We start from the raw sequence: 21,697 nt of genomic DNA, 5'->3' as shown, positions 1-21,697 counted from the left end.
CCATTCCTTCAGTCTTCCTCTTCTTTTTTCCATAAAACATTCTTTTTGTTTCTTTCGCTCTGTTCAAAACAAAAACACAGCAAGTTTTTTTCTAATTTTTTATTTTTACGTATCTCTGTTTCAAAACAGAGCACAATTTTTTTTTTTTTGGTTTTTCGTTTTGGTTTTTATTTCGAGTATTATAGAAAAAGGTTCAAGTTATGAACAATCTGTATTAACCAAAATTATCTTTTTAAAGGCTATTCGTAATTATAGGATTGATACCCAGATCCGCATTAATCTCTAAGAACCAACTATAAGCTGACATTTTGCATGTTCTAAATATTGGTCCAAGGAAAAACAAGTATTTTATCAATTTTCAAATGTCTAGTCGTATTTTTTTTATATCGTATTTAACAAATTTAGACAACAGAATTATTACATATTTGAAAAAATAATTATTTTTTTTTTTTGGGCATTGTTGGTTAATTATACCTCCAATTTTATTTTAATTATTTTGGGGGTGCAGAGTTGCCTTTTGGGGTTCCATAATTTGATTCAAAAAATCCACATTTTGATCCGTTTCTCACTTTTTGAGTTTTTTTTTTCTTGGATTTGGGGATCTGGGTCCTTGTTGATTTCTACTGTGAGCTTTTTGGAATCTCTCAAATTTAGCAATCTCTTTGGGATCTTGGGTCTTCCTTGTTCAATCGAAAGTTAGAATCTTTTTATATCATTCCAAATAAAGAGAAAATTGGGAGACATTTTGTTGAGGAATTTAGATTGCTGATCCTTGGCCTGGGAGACCTTATTTCTGGGATGGTTGAATCCTATAGAAGAGGACAAAACTGCATTGAATGAGGCAGTTCCCTGTTTGGAAAACAAGAGGGGCTCTAAATTATGGGTTGCATTTGCTCTAAAGGAACTCAAGCTAATGAATATGTTGAAAATAACCAAGGCAAAAAAGACAAGGCACACAAGGATTCAGGGAAAACCTCAAAAAAGTTGTCTGTTTCTTCTAAGAGGGACAATGTAGTGGTGGAGGCAGATGCCACTGCACGGTTGATATCAAATCTGCAGCCAAATCACAATGCCGGATCTGCGCCTGCATCCTCTTCTGATGATGAGGAAAAGAAGGCAGGATTGGCGGTTGTTGAGAGGTCTAAAAGGACCCCATCCCAGCTGCAAAGGCGGTCAACAATGGAGGCTGTGGCAAGGGGTGGACAAGGGCAGCCGAGGATGTCCAGGGTCATGAGTGCAACTGGTGGCGAGAGAGGTGCACAGGTGATTGCTGGTTGGCCTTCTTGGCTAGCATCTGTTGCTGGAGAAGCCATCAATGGGTGGATACCTCGAAAGGCAGACTCATTTGAAAAGTTGGAAAAGGTCTGCCCAATAGATGTATCTTTTATTAGTTTTTCATTTATAGTTTTGATTCTTGTGTTCTGTCCAGTGATAACCGTATTGAGTGGTTCTGAAACTTGTTGTTTTTCTTATGTATGCTTACTTTGAAATTTATATTATATATACTAGCTGGTACAATGTGGTTAAAATAAGAGTATGTTTTGTTAATATGCATTTTCATACACATTATTGCAACCTTTAAGGGGCTATCGCTTTTTGATTTACTGTTGCCATCTCTGAAGTCATGTTCCTTTTCCTTTTTCAATAACATAACTGTCCTGCTAATTATGTAGATCGGTCAAGGAACTTACAGCAGTGTGTACAAAGCTCGTGACCTTGAATCAAACAAGATCGTTGCCTTGAAGAAAGTGCGATTTGCTAATATGGACCCTGAAAGTGTTCGTTTCATGGCAAGAGAAATTATTATTTTGCGTAGGCTTGATCACCCTAATGTTATGAAGCTTGAAGGTCTAATTACTTCTAGGGTGTCTGGAAGTTTATACCTTATATTTGAATACATGGAGCATGATCTTGCAGGGCTTGCAGCAACACCTGGGGTTAAGTTCACTGAGGCTCAGGTATATTCATATCCTCAATATTTATTTGATTATATCATTAATGTTGTTCAGGTCAGCATAAAACTTGTGATTCCATAATCTTCTGGACAAAAGAATCCATGGTGGAAGAACACAATTGTATGAGAAGTCTGTTACATCACAAACGTGAATGGCTTTTCATTGGTATTTGATAGTAGATATTGTGCATGATGCAAAATCCCGTTATAAGTTACAACTCAAAAGGAAAAGAAACTTGGTGGAAAATCCTAACTCAAAAGGAAAAGAAACTTGGTGGAAAATCCTTTCTTCAGATATTAGCTGCTTGTAAATGTGGTAGCAATTTTCTGTCACAGTTCCAACCTTTCATTATATTGCATCATTATTTGAATGTGACGAATTATATTTAACCCTTTTTCATTTTTTCTCAAATGAAATAAAATAAGCTCAGTTGTTTGGGTGTTCAAGTGCTGAATTTTATGTGGTATCTGTGCAGATCAAGTGTTACATGCGACAGCTACTCCGTGGACTTGACCATTGCCATAGTCGTGGTGTTTTGCATCGTGACATCAAGGGATCAAACCTCTTGGTAGACTATAATGGCAACCTCAAGATTGGTGATTTTGGATTGGCAACTTTTTTCCGTCCCAGTCAGAAGCAGCCTCTAACAAGTCGTGTAGTAACTTTATGGTACCGCCCTCCTGAGCTTTTGCTCGGTGCTACAGACTATGGAGTAGCTGTTGATCTTTGGAGTTCTGGTTGCATTCTTGCAGAACTATTTGCTGGAAAGCCTATCATGCCTGGAAGAACTGAGGTACTTATTTCAGTTTTTGGGGTATTCATACATATTTTGAAACTTCTTGCGTGAATCAAGCTTCTAATGAAGTTTTTTGTTTCTTATGTTAGAAAAAAAATACTGCCCTTACTATGAAATAGAATTATTGTATGCATGCATGGCTATATGTATTTATGGTTGTGTGGATGTCGGTGCACGTGCTTAACAAGACTGGAAAAATATAAATGCAAAGAGAATTTTGGGTCCCTTTTTCACATTAGGACACTGGTAGATCTGGATGCCAAAGGTTAGACTTTAAGTCTTACTATGCAGCCAAGTGACTGTTTTGCTTTAAATTCTGTAGTCATTGCAGCACTCTGCGTCTGCAGTGATCTATGTAAAGAATTGCTTAGACTAAAACTATGATGTTATTTAGGGATTTGGCATTTGTGTGAATTTGCTTGTTATCTGATTCCCATGTATTTAGCTGTCAAATTATTTGCTCATTCTGGAGACAAGTATGTGTTTGTATTGGGTCTGCATTTACTTTAGGTGGGTTGGGGGGGGGGGGGGGGGGGGGAGAGAGGCATTGTTGGTGGTTTATTATGTTCCCACAGAAATCATCTAATTTTGTTGATAATTTTCTTCTTAATTTCACTGTTATGACATGATTATCTATTCATGTGTACTCTAGAATTGTCTATAAGTCATTCAGAATTTATCCATAGAACTGTCCAAAGTGCAGTATACTTGAGTTACATAGTCGAACAATTTATGGAGAGTGATGATCTCAGCATTTATTATTTGTAGGTGGAGCAACTGCACAAAATCTTCAAGCTCTGTGGATCACCTTCGGAAGAGTATTGGAAGAGATCAAAATTGCCACATGCAACCATTTTCAAACCTCAACATCCTTACAAACGTTGTGTTCCTGAGACATTCAAGGACTTTCCTGCATCTGGTTTGGCCCTTTTGGAGGTTCTTCTTGCAATAGAACCTGAATGTCGCGGAACTGCTTCTTCAGCACTTCAGAGTGAGGTAAAGTTACTATGGTGTTCCTCTAGTTCATGCATTTTCATCAAGTTAACAAAAGCTCTTTTAGTTGTCACCTTATTTATGTATTCTTCTTTTTGGGATCAATCTTTCTGTAAGTCCAACTGCTTCTGTTTATGCTTTTTCCTTGAGAACAAGTAAAGGTGGCACCTTTCCTTATACAACCAAGAAGAGAAAGGAACCCTCCTAGCTTATTGGCTGAACTGTGTTCTTACATATTACCATTCACAACTTCATAAGACTACTCTATTATTTAGTTGGGAATTTCAAATATGCCTATTGGTTAATTTGCTAAGAGAAAGAAACCCTTCCGAATAATAAGCAAGAGGCTTTTCTTTGCGTATTAACTGCACTTGAAATGTTATTGTTCACAATCTTTGTAACTGTAACCTTTGATAGTTAGTTGGGAGTTTCAGATGTCCAGCCTTTTGTTTCATTAGCACACATCATCTCTTCTTTTTACTTGAGAAATGACATGCTCACTAAAGTTAACTACAAATAGTTACTGCACAGCATGTGTCTGGATCCTGCTAGGTAGTTCATCATTGGAATGAAACTAGATTGGTTGCTTATGATTATCCTACCTTTTCATCCTTCAACCTTTATACTTGTCATCTCAACATTCTTTTTGTCTACGATATTTCATTTTGGCATTTTGTTTTAACTTTGAAATTTCTTTCCAGCTCTTTACAACAAATCCTCTTCCCTGTGATCCATCTAGTTTGCCCAAGTACCCACCCAGTAAGGAGTTTGATGCCAAGCTTCGAGAAGAGGAATCTAGAAGGTATTTTTCTGATTGTACTTTGTATTGAAAATTTTTTATTTCTCATCAAAGTTTAAACAAAATTTTGTGAAAATTGTCTTGTGGCTATTTAAACTTTTGTCTAGATTCTGGTCATTTAGTTCATATATAGTGGAAGCTCTAATAATTTCTTCTTTGTGATTTTTGTTTGGTATCATGTCTTTGTGATGGCCTATTAAATAACAAGGAAAAAATCGAATGAATTAAAATCTCTCTGCTCACCAGGAAGGGATGGAAATTCTCAAATTGACTTAGCTTGTGTTAGTGATTATGTTAAATTGAGCTCTCTCTCTCTCTCTCTAAGTTTTCCGGAAAAACTATATAACCAATTGTTCTGCCTGTTTGGTAATTGGAAATCCAGGCGAAGAGCAGCTGTTGGGAAAGTACGTGGACATGATCCGGTTAGAAAGGTTTCCAAAGAATCTACAGCTGTTCCTGCCCCAGATTTCAATGCTGAGTTACAGGCATCCATACAGGTACTTTTTAAGTTGTAAGATTGATTTGCTTACACATAAGAAATAGGTATATGATTGTTTGTAACTATGGTGTTTGTACATTTTTCAATGAAAAATCAGCCTTTTGGTCACGATTAATGTTTTTTCTGTTGCTTGATATAGAAGCGGCAAGGACAGTTTAATGCTAAAAGTGTCAGTGAAGTAAACCATCCTGAAGAAGATGGGGGGGCTGGCTTCCCCATTGAGCCTCCAAAAGGATCAGCAAGAGTTGTATACTCTCATTCTGGCCAGTCAATGCACCCCAGTAACTTTGGATCTTCACGAAATATGAAGTCGAATGAGATTGAGTCTACGAAGGCTACTGCTCGAACATTTGGTTCTCCAAGGAAGGCTGAAGAGTTGAGAACTCAGACAACATATGTCCATTGCGGAGCAGTGGAATTATCCAGATTTTCTAACTCAGTTGCAGTTAGAGGCAGTTCACGGTTTGACATGACAAAAGGGAATAGCATAAATCCACACTGGCCAGAGGAGCGATTCAATACCGGATATAACCATCTGGATAATGCTGAGTCCTCCCATCATTTACTTGATAGGGCAAAGACTTCACATGTGAAGGATGAACAGCCATCTTCCAAGGAATCAACAGTGGTAAGGGAATCATGGAAATATAATCAGCTTATTAATCATGTTCATTGTCCAAGACATCCTATTTCCTTTGCTTTAGTGACAGATCCAATATCCATTCTTTTGACAACTGATTTCTGAATCTGGGGCTTTTAGCCATCTCCTAGAAATCCATGAAAATTTGAAGCTAAAAGCCTTTATTTTGCAAAGAACATAGTTTATAACGTTTCTTAATGCCTTAATCTGCTTTTACAGTTTCATGGCATAATGGAACACAAAATTAATCAGTCTCAACCGTCTGGGGTTACATACTAACACTTTTCTGTGTGTACCCAGGGTTATTTTCCCAAGAAAAACCGAATCCATTATTCTGGACCATTGATGCCTCCTGGAGGAAACCTTGAGGAAATGCTCAAAGAGCACGAGAGACAAATCCAGAGTGCTGTCCGCAAAGCTCGTTTGGACAAGACAAAGGCAAAAAATGACATTGATGATAATGGATTAACTGAATCGCTACTTTACCATGCAAGAAATGGCAGGTGACAAACAGAAAGAAGCTTATACCATCTTTATTTTGATCCCAAAGCTCAGCAGAGTCATAATTTAATTATTAGAATGAATTATTTTCTTATGGAGGTCTGACAAGTATTGCTGCCAGATGAGGTTCAATAAACATGAAATTCCCATGGATTTCAACCTGGCAGCTATATAATTTTTCCATCTGAAATTCGTCCTGAAGTTCTAACTACAAAACAAGCATTGGAAGATTGAGAAAGGTATGGTGATTGCTATTGAGATTTGCATACTGGCTATTTTCTTGTTACCTTAGGGAGACATCTTTGCCCTTGTTCAACTTTTGGAACTATGCTTTGTACAGCTAAAGTCAGTTTCTAATAATTAAGTTTACTGTATTCTTTGTGAAGGCCAAATGATCAGCTTGAATTTACTGAACCTCACAGGCTAACATAATACTCAGACCACAGCCACAGAGACTGGTCCTTACAGAACATCTGTGTCTTGTGTATATCCATTTTTCTTCCTCTTTTTCCCTTTGTATTTATTTTTGCACGACAGGTACTTAGGACGCAAGGGTTGGGCTATCCCCGTTCTCTATGGCATTTCTCCCCTTGTTTCGGACATACATTTTTGCATGTTTCTGTCTTGCTCCTGTTCTTGTACAAGAAAAAGTAGCATTACATTAACCAATGCACTATTTTGATGGCAGTATCAAACAAGGCATCAATCCTCTGGAACTGTTATGTTAACTCGCCTAGGCCTTTTTAGTAAGATCGGCATATAATGTTTCAGAGAAATAGATAACAAAAGTACTTCAATATGGTGCATTATTGAGTAAATTTATGGGTCTAACAGCAGAAGTAGAGAGTTTAACTTCCACATCGTTTTCAATCATAACCACAAGGTTATGCAGTTAGCAATTCTGAAAACTAAGGCTTCTTTAATCATCCATGGCTACTGCACCTTCAAATCATGCAAGGAAAAAGCAAATTGGGAACATTGGAATAGGGAACCATGTCAAATCCTTGAAATTCAAAACTGCAGCGGCCAAACAGAAATGAACACTAAATGAACCCACCAAACTTGTAGTTGCGTCAGCAGTAGTGTTGCTTCATCCAGAATCCTTGTAGATCTGTTGTCTTCATCAAGTATATGATGTGTCTTCCCTTCATGTCCAAGCATAATGAAACAATAGCATACCATCTTTCACTATCTCCCGCAGCTCACCAACTTTATGTTGCAACTCAAAACCTCCAAAATATAATCTTACATGCATCACCTAAGACTTCAAACTTCAAAGCTTTACATCTTTTCTTGAGTTTAAACCTCAACTTAACATCAGAAAGGGGAAAAGGTCAAATTGATTCTTGAGTTTCTCCTACTGTTTCAAAGAATTCAGACAAAAATGAGGCCTAAAACCAGACAAGGCCACAATCTTAAAGTCCTCCTGCTAGCAATTTTCCTTGCTTTTCTTCTTCTCTTTGTGTTATTATCAAGTTTATCATCTTCCCAGGAAAATACAGCATCTCCCATCTTGCAAACCTTTTCACTAGCTAAAACCTCTAATGCCATTAAAGAAAGCAAAACTGCAGACTGCTCACCTTGTGACAAGATACCGCGTTCTCTTGCCCAAGCTCTCATTCACTACTCAACTTCATCCATCACCCCACAGCAAACACGAAAAGAAATCTCAGTCACAGCCAAAGTTCTAGAGAAAAAGTCACCATGCAACTTCTTGGTATTTGGCCTAGGCCATGACAGCTTTATGTGGAGTTCCCTCAACTATGGTGGGCGAACAGTTTTCCTTGAAGAAGATGAAGCCTGGATAGAGCAAATACGACGCTGGTTTCCCATGTTAGAATCCTACCATGTCACGTATGATAGCAAGGTGAACCAAGCTGAGAGTCTCATGGACGTGGGCAGAGGACCAGAATGCACAGCAGTTGGCGACCCTAAATACTCAATGTGCCAACTTGCATTGAAAGGTTTACCGAGTGAAGTGTATGAGATCAAATGGGACTTGATTATGGTTGATGCACCAACCGGCTACTACAAGGAGGCTCCAGGGAGGATGACTGCTATATACACTGCTGGTATGATGGCAAGGAATAGAGAGGAAGGAGAGACAGATGTGTTTGTGCATGATGTGAACAGGGTGGTTGAAGATAAATTCTCCATGGCATTTTTATGTCAAGGGTACATGAAAAAGCAAGAGGGAAGACTTAGACACTTCAGAATCCCTAGCCATAAGGATAGCTTGGACAGGCCTTTTTGCCCAGAGTGATTTTCAATTTTGTTATCTGTTCTCTTCATCAATCCTTTACTGTTGATGCTGTTTCATGGGGAATTATCCTTTTCTGTTTGAATCTATTTCAAAGGAAAATGGGAAAGATGGATACAGTTGAGTTGTTTACCACCAACGAGATTGCATTGCAGATTGTTATGCATGCTGCAGAAACCTCTCACCTTTCTTTGATCTGATACAAAGCTGCAGAAAGTATAATAAAAGTTCAGTTCAAATTTTCTAGTTTCTCAGCTTGACCGATCGAGTCACTGATTTTTTTGGTTTTTGTTATATTTTCTTTAATCATGTTTACCTTTCTGGTATCACCTGCTTCTCTTGTCCTCCTGAAGTTTACTTCAACATGGTTGAAAATTTTCTCATGGTCTAGGACTAGGAGCACTTGTTACTCGCTTCCCAACAGTCAAGCTTTTGTCCCATATCCTCTAGATGAAATTCTCAATTCAGCTAACAAGTAAAAACTACATATCAAAGATAGTAAGAGTGTCAGCTATTCCCATGATTTGGCGGTTGGGGGATGGGGGGCGCAAGAAGGTTATTGCCCACCTTAAAATTACTATCAACAGAAAGAAGATTTCAAAGCCTTTGCTATAAATTGTGCCACTCACCATCACTCCCTGGATGCTGTGGATCAATCTAGGCTGCATTGCTAGTGCTTAAAAAGTATGACAGAAGCTGGGAGTAAAAGGTACCCATGCAATTGCACCCATCAGAATACCATTACTAACTTGCAACAATTCAAGACCATGAAAAGTTCAAATATTTCTAATGATACAAAATAAAATAACAGTAATAATAAAAGGAGTCCCGCAATAAATCCTCAACTTCAAAAGGAGGAAACACGAATTTAATACAAAAAGGAAGAATGAAAATTGTGATGAATAAAGATCATGTTCAAGATGATGAGCAGCAAGCCTTTTTAGTGTTGACCTCTGGTGCTCCAACGACAATTGTCTTCCCTTCTTTAATATTTGCAGGTGCTGGCTCATCTGAAGAGAGGGACTTCTTACTAATTATGCGGTATATTTCAGAAAGAATGGTCTGGAAAGCCTTCTCAACATTTGTTGCTTCCAGTGCAGATGTCTCAATGAATGAAAGGCCCTCTTTCTCTGCATAGCTTTGACTATCCTCTGTAGCAACTGCTCGCAGATGCTTCAGATCAGTCTTGTTCCCAATCAACATAATCACAATATTAGAATCTGCATGATCCCTTAGCTCCTTCAGCCATCGGCTCACATTTTCAAATGTCGTTGGCTTGGTGACATCATAGACCAGAAGAGCTCCTAGGGCACCCCTATAGTAGGCACTAGTAATTGCTCTGTACCGTTCCTGACCAGCAGTGTCCCATATTTGAGCTTTCACAGTCCTCCCCTCAACCTGACAGAAGGTATATTAGGAAAGTTTAACTTATAACAACCAGACCAGGGAGTGTATTTCTCATGGCTAACATGCAGGAGAAAAGGCGAAGAGAAAGACAGAAAACGCACGTTGAGGCTTTGGTAGACCCTCAAAGGAGACTCAGCCAAATATGATGTGTAAATAACTCAAGTACGTCTCAATTTTTAAAAGGTTGAGGTAAAGAACATTTATCAACTTAAAAAGCGACATCTCCAACTTCATTTTGATCCTAACAGCAACTTTAGAACAAACAATAACGCATTATTTTCTCCTTTCACAGCAATTTTCAAGAGATACAAAAATTTAGCAAATATCTTGTTCCACCATTCAACATTTTAAGTGTTAAAAAGAATACCCTTTAAGAACCCAGAACTTAGCTCCATCGGTTCATGCAGCCATCTTTAAGAGATGACAACCAGGTTTGGAATTCAAATCTCAGCACATGCAACTCCTCAAACCGCAACGTCTTTTGTAAAAATAAAAAAATAAAAAAACCTTTAATCATAAACATCGGTAACCAAGAAAAGTTGCATACTTTATTCACATCAAAACGTGGATTAGCAAAGGCTGATAATAAACTGATGGGATCACAAGTTTCTTTATTTCCCCTAAAGAATTGATAGATTGACTAAGAGACAACGCAACAAAACAAAACCTGACTCAAACAGTGGCAAGAGTTGCAAATCAATAAGAAATGTTACAAATTTATTTACTTTTGTCAAAGATTTAACACAATTCAATCATAATACGATAAGAATCCATTAACAATGATCAAAACCAAGACAATGAGACTCAATCAACTCCATATTATTTCAGTTAATTTCATCGCTGATTGACTCAATCTAAAATATTGTAAAAAAAATTCAAGAAAAACAGAAAATATTCGAACAAAAAGAAAGATCAAACAACGAACACGTCAGATCTACTGCATGCTTAGAAGCACAAAAAAGGGGAGATTTACTTGCAGAGTGCGGGTGGCGAATTCGACTCCGATGGTAGATTTAGATTCCAAGCAAAACTCGTTGCGAGTAAATCGGGAAAGCAAGTTAGATTTTCCGACACCAGAATCGCCGATTAATACAACCTTAAACAAGTAATCATATTCCTCGTCCGCTCTCCTCGCCATTTTTTACTTTCTGGTTTTTTTTTTTTTTTAAGCGTTGAGGACAAAAATAGAAATTGAAAAATAGCAGGAAAGTCCTTGTCTTTCCAAGGAACGGTCAATTGAAGAGAAAACACGTGAAGTATACCCGCTGTTTTTGCGCGTTGATGTGGGGTAGGCGATATGACTGAAACGCCCTAAATGTTTCTATGTATTAGTGCTAACGATAGGGGAATAATGGGAAAAATGTACTAAACTCTTGTTTTGACCTTAGTTTGTACAACTAAATGGGGTTAGCGAATGTCCGCTTACAATTAAAACCTTAATTTTTGAACTTTATCTCTCTTAAGTGTCAACATCCAGCAACAACCTCACTCCTCTGTCGGGGAAGATCGTTTAGTGCCTTTGTTTTGATTGAATTTCGCCTTTGTTTCTGTTTCCAGATCTAAATTCGCGGTGGCTCTGGTGAGTTGTTTTCTTCTTCATTTCTTCTTAGTTTGATTCAAAAAGAAAAAAAAAATTAGGCTTTATTGACTGAACTATAGTTGAACAAAATTTTCTCTTTGTATCTTGTTTAATCGAGTGAACTGGTTTCGCATGTTGGGTTTTTGTGCTGCTGGTGTCCTAGGTGATCCAGAAATTTAAGATCATGTTTGGTGCATAAAATGATGGATACGATATGATAATAATAATCTTATATTATGTTTGATTTGTATTTAAAGAAAGGAATAGGATTACAAAGAGGATTAATTATTTTTTTTGTATAAGATGATTCAATAAAGAATTATTTTTAATCTGTGGAATTAAATTTATAAATTTTGAGGAATGATAATTTTGATAAATAAATAAATTATCTTAATCTTATCTTTGCACACATCAAACACAAGATAAAATGACTTGATTTAATCTAATCCTATTCATAATGCCATCTTATTTTATCTTATCATAATCTTGTATACCAAACACATCCTAAATCCCTTTGATTGTTGTTTTTGAAGATTTTGCTGCTTGCTTTTTGTTAATAGCACATAGTAACAAGCAAATATCATATTTAATTAAAAACATGAACGTATGACAGAAAAGTAATGCCAATTCAAACATCATGACTTCTTATAGAAGTAAAATCATGCTCTTTGTTATACCTTTTACGCATTCAGTTTTAAAATGGTATATGACTCTGATTCAACCAGACTTAAGCGTTAACATTATAGTTGTGCAATTAATTGTCGGACTGAGTTTGTGCATTCCATTACAAACCATTTTACTTTCAATTTTATATCATATTTTGTAGGTCTTGCATGCGGGGAAGACAAATAAGAATGCATTCAAGACGCTCATTGCTGCAGAGTACAGTGGTATAGATGTCAAACTTGCTGATGATTTTGAGATGGTGTCTCAAATAAAACTCCCGACTTTCTCAAGATGAACCCTATTGGGAAGGTACATGTATATATAATGTATATATAATGATGTTGACATTGGAGGAAATGCTTTTGATGTATTTAATTTTAGCATTTTGAAAAGAAAATAAATGAAAAATTTCTAAGTTCCTGTATTGGAAACACCAGATGGCCCCATATTTGAAAGCAATGCGATAGCTCGATATGGTTTGAACTCATTATTCCTTTTCACTCCTTGCTCTATCCTCTGTATAATACTGTACTTAAAACTCATTTGTCTTTTCCTTGTTTCTTTAGTTACTCGCTTGAAGGCTGACAATCCTCCTCTATGTTGTTCTTCTCCGTATGACTGTGTAGGATTTCTCTTTTGTTTTTTTTCATTTTGATGAGATTTTTTATGATTTCATTTGGCTACCCCTATATAAGGGTTTTTTGTTTTTGGGTGTGTTTTTATACCCTTATCGATCAGTGGATTGATTTTGCGTCACTGGAAATTGATGCTAATATGGTTTCTTGGTTTAGACCAAGAATGGGACGTGCCATGTATCTTCCTCTAGTATGTTTTTTTGTCTCATCTTCATATTTTTTCATCCCTCATTTTCCATTTCTTTATCAAAAGTTTATTGAATATGTTAAGTGAATATACTCTGCCTTATAAATCGTCCACTTTTTGTTAATTAAATGTGTCAAAATGTTTGTTCAGTGTTAAAAGTTGAAACATAATTTTATTTTTATGAACTTTCCAGATAGAATACGTTCACCAAATTACCAGCATTAATAGGTTGTGTTTTTCAATTCACTTGCGTTCTTCATATTTAACAGTATTTTTTTAGTTATTACTTTTTATGGTAAGCTAAGTCATGCTATAATTACGTATATAGGTGTAAGACATCCATGTCTAGTCCTCCTGTGTCTCTAGGCATGAACATGATTTTCAATGATGAGGCTTTTATCCTCAGTCTAGTATGTCTCTGTTGATAATGAAAAACGATTAAGCATATGATTACATTGTTCTTCAGATCTTAATGTTATTGCATTTATGATTTTACCATCCTTTAACTTCTATGGATGACTTTGCATCTAGGCCGAGGAAGAAGCAATTGCTGCATTGAAGAGAGCATTGGGTGATTTAAATGCTCATCTTGCTTGCAACACTTACCTAGTCGGACATTCTGTGACCCTTGCTCGTGATGACAATTAACCTTCTTTTGGGTTTCACCCTTCTGATGACTAAGAGTTTTGCGTCAGAATTCCCTCATGTTGAGAGGTACTTCTGGACAATGGTTAATCAACCAAATTTTAAAAAGATTCTGGGTGAGGTCAAGCAGACAGAATCTGCACTACCTATTCCATCTAGGAAGCCATCCCAAGCAAAAGAAGCTAAACCAAAGACCAAGGATGAACCAAAGAAAGAAGCTAAGAAGGAAGTTGAGAAAGAGCCTGCAAAGCCCAAAGAAGAGGCTGCTGAGGAGGAAGAGGCACCAAAGCCCCAAACCTAAGAATCCTCTTGATTTGCTGCCTCCTAGTAAGATGATACTGGATGACTGGAAGAAGCTGTACTCTAATACGAAGACAAACTTCCGTGAGGTTGCAATCAAAGTTATCCCAAGTGTTCATCGTAGACTTCTTTCCTATTCCTCCTTGCTTGATGACAAATATCGATATTTATATTACTGTTGCAACAGGATTTTGGGACATGTATGATCCCGAGGGATACTCTCTTTGGTTCTGTGATTACAACAACAATGAGGAGAATACAGTCTCGTTTGTCACTCTGAACAAAGTAAGCGGGTTCCTACAAAGGATGGATTTGGCACGCAAGTATGCATTTGGGAAGATGCTGGTGATAGGCTGTGAACCGCCATTCAAAGTAAAGGGATTGTGGCTTCTCCGTAGGCAAGAAATCCCCCAATATGTCCTTGATGAGTGCTATGACATGGAACTTTATGAGTGGAAGAAGGTTGACATCGCAGATGAAGCTCAGAAGGAGCGTGTCAATTAGATGATAGAGGACTACGAGTCTTTAGAGGGAGAGCCACTTTTGGATGCCAAGTGCTTCAAGTGGTTTGCCCCGCTAATATCCTGTAGATATCTTATTCTGGTGTTTATAGTGTACTTGACCAGTGCTTGTTATCCTATATTTGTAAATGCAATCCTTGTTTTAATATCACAGTAAGTATTTTTAGTAATTATGACTCGGATATCAGCATTTTTATTCATATGCATGTTTCTCTGCTGCCTGTCTTGCATATTTGTAAATATGGAAATATCAATAAACCGTAACATCCAATAAAAAATTAATTTTAAAATTTTTAAAAGGTACTCTGTCTCAAATTGTTTAAGTGTCATTGATTTTCACGAAATTTAAAAAATTGATTTTAATATATCTAATATTAAAATTTAATCAAAAAAATAAAAAATTCATAAAATAATTAAAAATAAAACAAAATAAGAGTTTCTAAACGTTATAAAAAAAATAATTTTGGAACATTTCAAGAAGAAAAAAATAAAAAAAAAAAAAGCTGGAAGAAATAAATACATTTAATTTTTAAAATATATTTAAAATTAATTTTTTTTATAGTCATTTAATGATTTAACGGCATTATCTATACGTTAAAAATGTATGTCATTTATAGACTATCAAATATAAATCTTAAATTATCAGCCTCAAATGCAAACCCGAAACAAAAAGGTAATTACAAATCTGGACATGGATCCGAACCCATATCCGAACGGATCAAAAAAAGATTCCAAACGCATATGCCCCTCTTATCACTCTAGAAAAACCCTAGTACGCCTCCAATATTTACCTCTACTTTTTCTCACACTCTCTTGTTCGCTGCAGCTTCAAGGTTCCCTCTTATTTAACACGCGTTATCTTGGAAAATAGTTACTGATACATTTTCATTTTGTTTCGAGATCTGAAATCAGAGCATCCTTGTTTTCAATCAAGCCATGGCTCTGGTTAGTTTTTTCTTTTTTTAATTTTCAGTGATTTTGGTAATTTAGCTGTTAAAAAAAGAATAGAAACGAAATGATTACGGTGAAGTGAGTGCAATTCAAAGTGATATTTTTAAGTAGCATTTTGGATCAATGGAAGTAGAAAAATGGAATATAATGTTAGATCAGTGGCGATTGGTTACGGTATTAGAATGTGAAAATGAATGATCTTTAAAAAAAATTCTGAAAAGAAAAATCATTTGTTGGTTTTTTTGGTTAGATTAATAGTTTTCTTTTTTGTAAGGATTTGTGGTGGTGGTTGATATTGGAATTAACTTTTTAAATCATTTGGTTGTTCTTCATTAATGTGGTTGTTCGATTTACATGCAGGTTTTGCATGCGGGAAAAACAAACAAAAATGCCTTCAAGGCACTCATTGCTGCTGAATACAGTGGTGTGGAGGTCAAATTGTTTGAGAACTTTGAGATGGGTGTCTCAAATAAGACTCCTCAGTTCCTCAAGATGAACCCTATGGGGAAGGTAACCATACCTATTAATGGATTAAATTTAGAGAAAATACTTTTGTATATGTAAGTTGTAGCCTTTTTCTTTATAATTTACTGAAAAAATATCTGTGAATTTTCTAGGTTCCCGTGTTGGAAACACCTGAGGGTCCTATATTTGAGAGCAACGCTATTGCGCGTTATGGTTAGAAGACACGCTGACTTCATAGCTTACATTTTCTTCTGTTAATGTTTGCTTACTTATTGGTATCCTTTCCTTTGCAGTTGCTCGCTTAAAGGCTGACAACCCTCTATGTAGTTCTACATTGATTGATTTTGTAAGATTTTTCTACTACCATGATCTTCTTGTTGTTATTTTAAACTGTTGTCCTTATTGTTTGTATATATTTGCTTGATTTTTCTCAGGGTCATATTGAGCAGTGGATTGATTTTGCATCAATGGAAGTTGATGCTAATATTTCAAAATGGTTCTATCCAAGAATGGGATATGGTGTTTACCTTCCTCCTGTAAGTTATATTTACTGTAGCTTTTGACACTTTTTTCCTCCTCGGGTTCTTGTGTCATTTTAATTTGGTTTTATTTGCTAAGATCATACGTGGTATTGTTTCTTTACAATTATAAGATGAAGCATTTCAAGGAGAGATGGGAAAAATAGTGTGGATTACTAGTTTATGATTTTTGTTTTATACATTTTAAAGAGGATTAAATTGTAGCAGGACAACAACTCCAGTAGGCACTTAATATGGTAGTGTTTTTCTGTTCATAGTTTCTTGAAATGAATGGACATGAGTAAATAGAAATCTAAGTAATTTTGGTACAAAAGCATTCTCATTGAATTGATTATCAACTAGGCTGGCTTTCTTTTTTTTCTTTTTTATTTATTTTGAAGAGATTAGGATGTTGGATCCCCATTCCTTTGATAGTGTCAGTTTTACCCATTAGTTTTACTTTATTTTTTAATTTATTTGAGTATTTTGCATGTAGGCTGAGGAAGCCGCTATTGCTGCATTGAGGAGAGCGCTGGGCGCTTTAAACTCTCACCTTGCTTCCAACACCTACCTGGTTGGACATTCAGTCAGCCTTGCTGACATCATCATGACATGCAACCTCTATTTGGGTTTCTCCCAGATCATGACTAAGACTTTTACCTCAGAGTTCCCTCATGTTGAGAGGTACTTCTGGACCATGGTTAATCAACCAAATTTAAAGAAGATTCTTGGTGAAGTGAAGCAGGCTGAGTTTGTGCCACCTGTTGCATCGAAGAAGCCTGCCGCCCCGCCAAAGGAAACTAAATCAAAGGCCAAGGATGAACCAAAGAAAGAAGCCAAAAAGGAGGTCGAGAAACAGCAAGCAAAGACAGAGGCTGGTGAGGAGGAAGAGGCACCAAAGCCCAAACCAAAGAATCCTCTTGATTTGCTGCCTCCCAGTAAGATGGTACTGGATGATTGGAAGAGGTTGTACTCTAATACAAAGACAAATTTCCGTGAGGTTGCAATTAAAGGTATTTGTTTTGATTGTAATTCTCTTCCTCTTAATGAAGATATTTTGGACTGTGATTTCTGATACTTTTTTCTCGTGTATTACAGGATTCTGGGACATGTATGATCCTGAGGGATACTCACTTTGGTTCTGTGACTACAAGTACAATGAGGAGAATACAGTCTCATTTGTCACTATGAACAAGGTAGGAGGATTCCTTCAGAGAATGGATTTGGCGCGCAAGTATGCATTTGGGAAGATGTTGGTGATTGGGGCTGAGCCTCCATTCAAGGTCAAGGGATTATGGCTTTTCCGTGGGCAAAAGATTCCTCAATTTGTCCTTGATGAGTGCTATGACATGGAACTCTATGAGTGGAAGAAGGTTGACATTTCAGACGAAGCCCAGAAGGAACGGGTCAATCAGATGATTGAAGACTGTGAACCTTTCGAGGGAGAGCCTCTGTTGGATGCCAAGTGCTTTAAGTGATAAATTATCTCTAGCCTGTCAGTTTTTTGGTAGAGTTGTGTGTGTTCACTGTTTCAGAATTCAGATAGACTGTTCTGATAGTAACCAACCATATAACTTATGTTCTGCTATCTCATTTTTGAGTTAGATTTAGATATCATTACAACCAAGTTTTCTTGTCAGATGTCTGAATGCGGATTCGGGAAGTGCTATTTTTGTTTCACAACTTATTACTTGTTTTTGGTAAGAAGTATTTCTCGTTTTATCGTTTTTAATCAGCATGACTTTTTTTTCCTGTTCTTGTTTGGAACGGTTTCTCGACAGTCAAAGGTTTCTAATGTCTTTTCTTGTATCAATGAAGGGAAAGCAGGAATGTTTAACATTTCCTTATCGCTTGCACACTGTCTAAATTCATTTAATTCTCACACTTTTGGTCTCAATTTGGTCGAAACAACATTATGGTTGGTTCTTGATTAACTGTTCTTGTCCAGGTTTGAAAGTGGGACCGGCATTTCAATTTCATAATACAAGTCCGATTGACCCAGTTCAATTCTCCCACGTGCATAATTAAGTTTACTACGATTTTTTTTTTACATTGGCATATAACATGGGCATTTGCTTGTAGAGATTTCACAATCTTTGAGTAATGCATATGCTTGTATTGTAGCGAGACAAGGCCAGGCCTTTGATTAAATGGAAATTGGCAAAGGACGAAACCCATGCTCCAGACTGGCTTTCCAAACTTTATCCATGCTAAACAAGGTTTGACCGCACTCATTAACGTTCCATCCTTCCAAACCATGAATGATCCCAGCCATCCGCCATGCACTCATCACTCTTCTTGGCAGCCAATTCTATATCATTTTTATATACATATCTTCAATAATTAAGAGAAAATAATTGTAAAAACTGGCAACTTAAGCCACATATTTTGATATGCATGCACATATCCAGTTGCCAAAGATGAAAAACATGGTCAGAAAATTAGGAAGATCTCTATACTGGCCTCGCAAGAATGCAAGTTCTCAAGAGATTTAGGAGCCACCATGGAGGGAGTAGTGTGGTAGTAGCAGTCTTTGCGCACTTTCTCTGGTGGGAATTGTGAGAAGGGAATAAATAATGTCCCTTTTGTTGCCTTCAACTGTTCTCTTCCAGTGAATCCCTCCCCCACCACCATATCTGCAAATGCTTTAGATATTTATTTTTTTTTTAATAACAATTTAACTGATCTTAACGAGTTCTTACAACCTAGTCATATTCTTTTTTACCTTTACCTTTTGGTCGTAGTTATTTGGAAGAACCACGTTATTTCCAAACCTGTCACTCTGCTCGAACTGCTTGTATTTGTCCTCATTTTTTGTGCCTACCTGTTCATCATCAAAATTGTACTTAATTTGCATTAAGTTATGATGTTTCTATTCATCATGTCATGGCTGTTTAAGAGCGACCTTTACTCTTGAACATGAACTAATTTTGACCTTTAGAATGATTGAAATACCTGGACACCTTTTTGGCATAAAGCAAGAGCTATGGCATAAGAAACCTTAGAAAACTTGCCCCCGAGGAGTACTTGGTTTGTTCCTTCGGGAATGCTGTTCACCACAACGGCCACTGCTAAACTGCTTCCATCCACAAGCTTGATTTTAAGCTTAGGGTGCCTTTGGATATGCTCTCCATTCCCATTAAGATCTTCATTCTGCATTAATTGACATTAATTTCAAAGGACTATGAAAATAAGCTTTTTTAAATAACTTTGAAATAATTAAGGAGTGATGAAATTAAAAGCTAGGCTCGGTATAAACTTCTTGCCTGGTTCACATGGCCTAAGCTCAGTACCTTTGCTTGCTTCTTATAGGCTTCAAGTATAGCTTCTTCAATTAAGTTATTGACAACTTCTTTTTGCTTTCCCAAAAGGTACTGCGACACGTTCATGTAAATCAAATCTAAAAGAAAAAATTATTACAGAGGAAAAAGAGATGAGAAATATGTTTTTATTACATGCATAGTGTATCTTGGTACCACCCAAGATTGCAGTTTGAGCATATCCAAGGCATTCCTCTCTGAAATAAATGTACGGCCATAAAACCAAGTGAAGACCACAGACCAACATGTCACAGGCCATATCGCCATCAAATACCACTTTGAAGCGAATGGCTTAGAAGCTAAGGAAGCAAAGCCAAGGCGCAAATGATAGATGGAGTCTGTCGCAGTTAAATGCGTCAAATATACGATGTCGGATGACGCTTCCTGCCTTTTGAGCGAAGACTCGTATAAAGCATCTGAGGACTTGTCCACTGTAGCATAAATGTAATCGTAAACCGGCATGAACAGCGAGTAGTCGGTCCGAAATTGAGTGTGAAGCAAAGAGTAAAATCTGCCATATACCACAAAAACAAACAGTTTAATTCAGGTAAAGTATATAAGCATGGTAATGGGTACATAATGGCTCAGAGAAACTCATCAACGGAAAACTTACGTGGGGGTATACATGAAATACTTGAGAGGTGGGAAAATAGAGAAAACCCAGTTTGGAACCAGTTCGAAGTTGCACTGTCCCATATTGTTCATGAGATCAATATAAGTTACGTAACCAAATACAGCTACGAGGGAAGCAGTGCCCGTAAAAGCCACTGTCAATAATGGGATTGCAAAGAGCAAGTATGCAACATCTTCTGCAAATGGGTGAATGACCGCTGCCAAAAGAACCATATGTGGTAATTCATTTGTGTTACATTTGAATTAATAAATTATATGAGAGTACGTATAAATAGTTGATTATCATTATTCTTTTAAAGAATGCTAAATGCCATTTGGGTGGTGCTAGCTCACAGGTAATGGGCTCGGTGGCAATGGAAGAATGGTGATGGGAGTGATAGCGAGAGTAGAGGTAATGATGGTGCAGCGCCCTGTGAAGCGAATAATAGAGGAACTCCACAGGGCCCATACGGAGTAGAATTGTGATTATAAATCCATCTGATTTTCATATGGGCAAGTGAGATGCTCCTGGTATTATCATATTCGCCAAGTAGGAGAGAAGTCCATTTAATATGATCTGGTCATCCCTGCATGCCAAGTGCCAAACCATCCATCATTTTCATGATATTAGGCTCAAATTGAAAAGAGAAACAACAGAGCTAATAATTAGGAGTAATTAACCGGTTGCTTTCTCTGTCAACTTGCTAAAACTCGATGCCCTTATCAACGACCCTGTTGTTTCCTTTGGCATTTCTGTAACGAGAATAAGAAACCCATATCTGATTGTCAAAGAATATTGTGAGAAGAAATGGGAATATCAGGAAGTAGAAAAGGTCTGCCTCCTTTTCTCCTTTACTCACGAAACAGTAAGTGCTGTGAACCGCCAATGGAGCCAAGATAACATACTACCACACCATGCAAACAAATGCGTCAAAGCAGTGAGTATTATACATATATATATATATATGTATGTATGTATATAGCATACTACAGTTATTACCCGAAGGAAGAACAATGAACAATCAATAAAGCAGTACCTTGAAGTTCCCAAGAGGTTTCCATGGCCAGTTGTGAGAACTCCAGGTTTAGTAGCCATGTTTCTCTGCTGCTTATTTCTTGATTTTCGCCACACTCCCACGGTTTATATGCTACTTGGTGGCAATTCGTTAGTTGAAAGAGTTAAGACCTGATATGAAAAGTTTCTCACAAGGTAGTTGGGGTGGGGATAAGTTTTTGTTCAATTAGAAAATTATTGAGGAACGAGTTTTCAAACCTAGAAAAACACAAAATCCCTGCAAGATTTTCTACGTCCTGATATTAATCTGGCTCTGGCCTGATATGATATATATTTTTTATATTATCATTAAATCATAAGTTAAAATGTTATTAACGAGTAAAATTAAAAGTTAAAAAATTTTTTAAAAATAATTTAAAGTTAATTTTTACCA

General features: G+C 36.8%; 3 protein-coding genes and 3 pseudogenes across 5 annotated transcripts; 4 read left to right on the top strand and 2 right to left on the bottom strand.

Annotated features, from left to right (window-relative positions):
• Positions 1 to 56: 56 nt before the first annotated feature.
• LOC111281982 (putative serine/threonine-protein kinase At1g09600) lies at positions 57 to 6,575 on the top strand. Of its 2 annotated transcripts, XM_022869832.2 has the most exons (9): positions 57 to 1,362; positions 1,674 to 1,958; positions 2,431 to 2,748; positions 3,520 to 3,747; positions 4,446 to 4,546; positions 4,926 to 5,040; positions 5,182 to 5,670; positions 5,983 to 6,185; positions 6,305 to 6,575. In XM_022869832.2, the coding sequence occupies exons 1-9, from the start codon at positions 880 to 882 to the stop codon at positions 6,306 to 6,308; spliced, it is 2,226 nt and encodes a 741-aa protein (XP_022725567.2). In that variant the 5' UTR covers positions 57 to 879; the 3' UTR covers positions 6,309 to 6,575. The 2 variants fall into 2 exon arrangements, with proteins under 2 accessions (XP_022725567.2, XP_089617512.1); XM_089761386.1 differs by having other exon boundaries at positions 5,983 to 6,321.
• Positions 6,576 to 7,435: 860 nt separating this feature from the next.
• LOC111281984 (glucuronoxylan 4-O-methyltransferase 1 pseudogene) lies at positions 7,436 to 8,446 on the top strand (annotated as a pseudogene).
• Positions 8,447 to 9,140: 694 nt separating this feature from the next.
• LOC111281985 (ras-related protein RABA2a) lies at positions 9,141 to 11,068 on the bottom strand. Its single transcript, XM_022869834.2, has 2 exons — positions 10,824 to 11,068; positions 9,141 to 9,841 (listed from the first exon to the last, which is right to left on the bottom strand). Exons 1-2 carry the CDS (start codon positions 10,986 to 10,988, stop codon positions 9,359 to 9,361), a joined length of 648 nt encoding a protein of 215 aa, XP_022725569.2. The 5' UTR covers positions 10,989 to 11,068; the 3' UTR covers positions 9,141 to 9,358.
• Positions 11,069 to 12,725: 1,657 nt separating this feature from the next.
• LOC111281986 (elongation factor 1-gamma-like) lies at positions 12,726 to 14,583 on the top strand (annotated as a pseudogene). Its single transcript, XR_016342434.1, has 3 exons — positions 12,726 to 12,920; positions 13,449 to 13,962; positions 14,048 to 14,583. The product of XR_016342434.1 is annotated as an elongation factor 1-gamma-like (transcript).
• A 615-nt stretch (positions 14,584 to 15,198) lies between these two features.
• LOC111282248 (elongation factor 1-gamma-like) lies at positions 15,199 to 18,049 on the top strand. Its single transcript, XM_022870256.2, has 7 exons — positions 15,199 to 15,328; positions 15,695 to 15,844; positions 15,952 to 16,012; positions 16,093 to 16,145; positions 16,234 to 16,335; positions 16,814 to 17,330; positions 17,416 to 18,049. Exons 1-7 carry the CDS (start codon positions 15,320 to 15,322, stop codon positions 17,793 to 17,795), a joined length of 1,272 nt encoding a protein of 423 aa, XP_022725991.2. The 5' UTR covers positions 15,199 to 15,319; the 3' UTR covers positions 17,796 to 18,049.
• Positions 18,050 to 19,632: 1,583 nt separating this feature from the next.
• On the bottom strand, positions 19,633 to 20,200 carry LOC111282247 (very-long-chain aldehyde decarbonylase CER1 pseudogene; annotated as a pseudogene).
• Positions 20,201 to 21,697: the final 1,497 nt, after the last annotated feature.

This window comes from Durio zibethinus, chromosome 5 (assembly GCF_047325235.1).
Source record: "Durio zibethinus cultivar Kanyao isolate XHJ-2024 chromosome 5, ASM4732523v1, whole genome shotgun sequence".
Lineage (NCBI taxonomy): Eukaryota > Viridiplantae > Streptophyta > Magnoliopsida > Malvales > Malvaceae > Durio > Durio zibethinus.
Note: the sequence above shows the minus strand (reverse complement) of the source record. Positions and strands in the feature narration are given on the sequence as shown.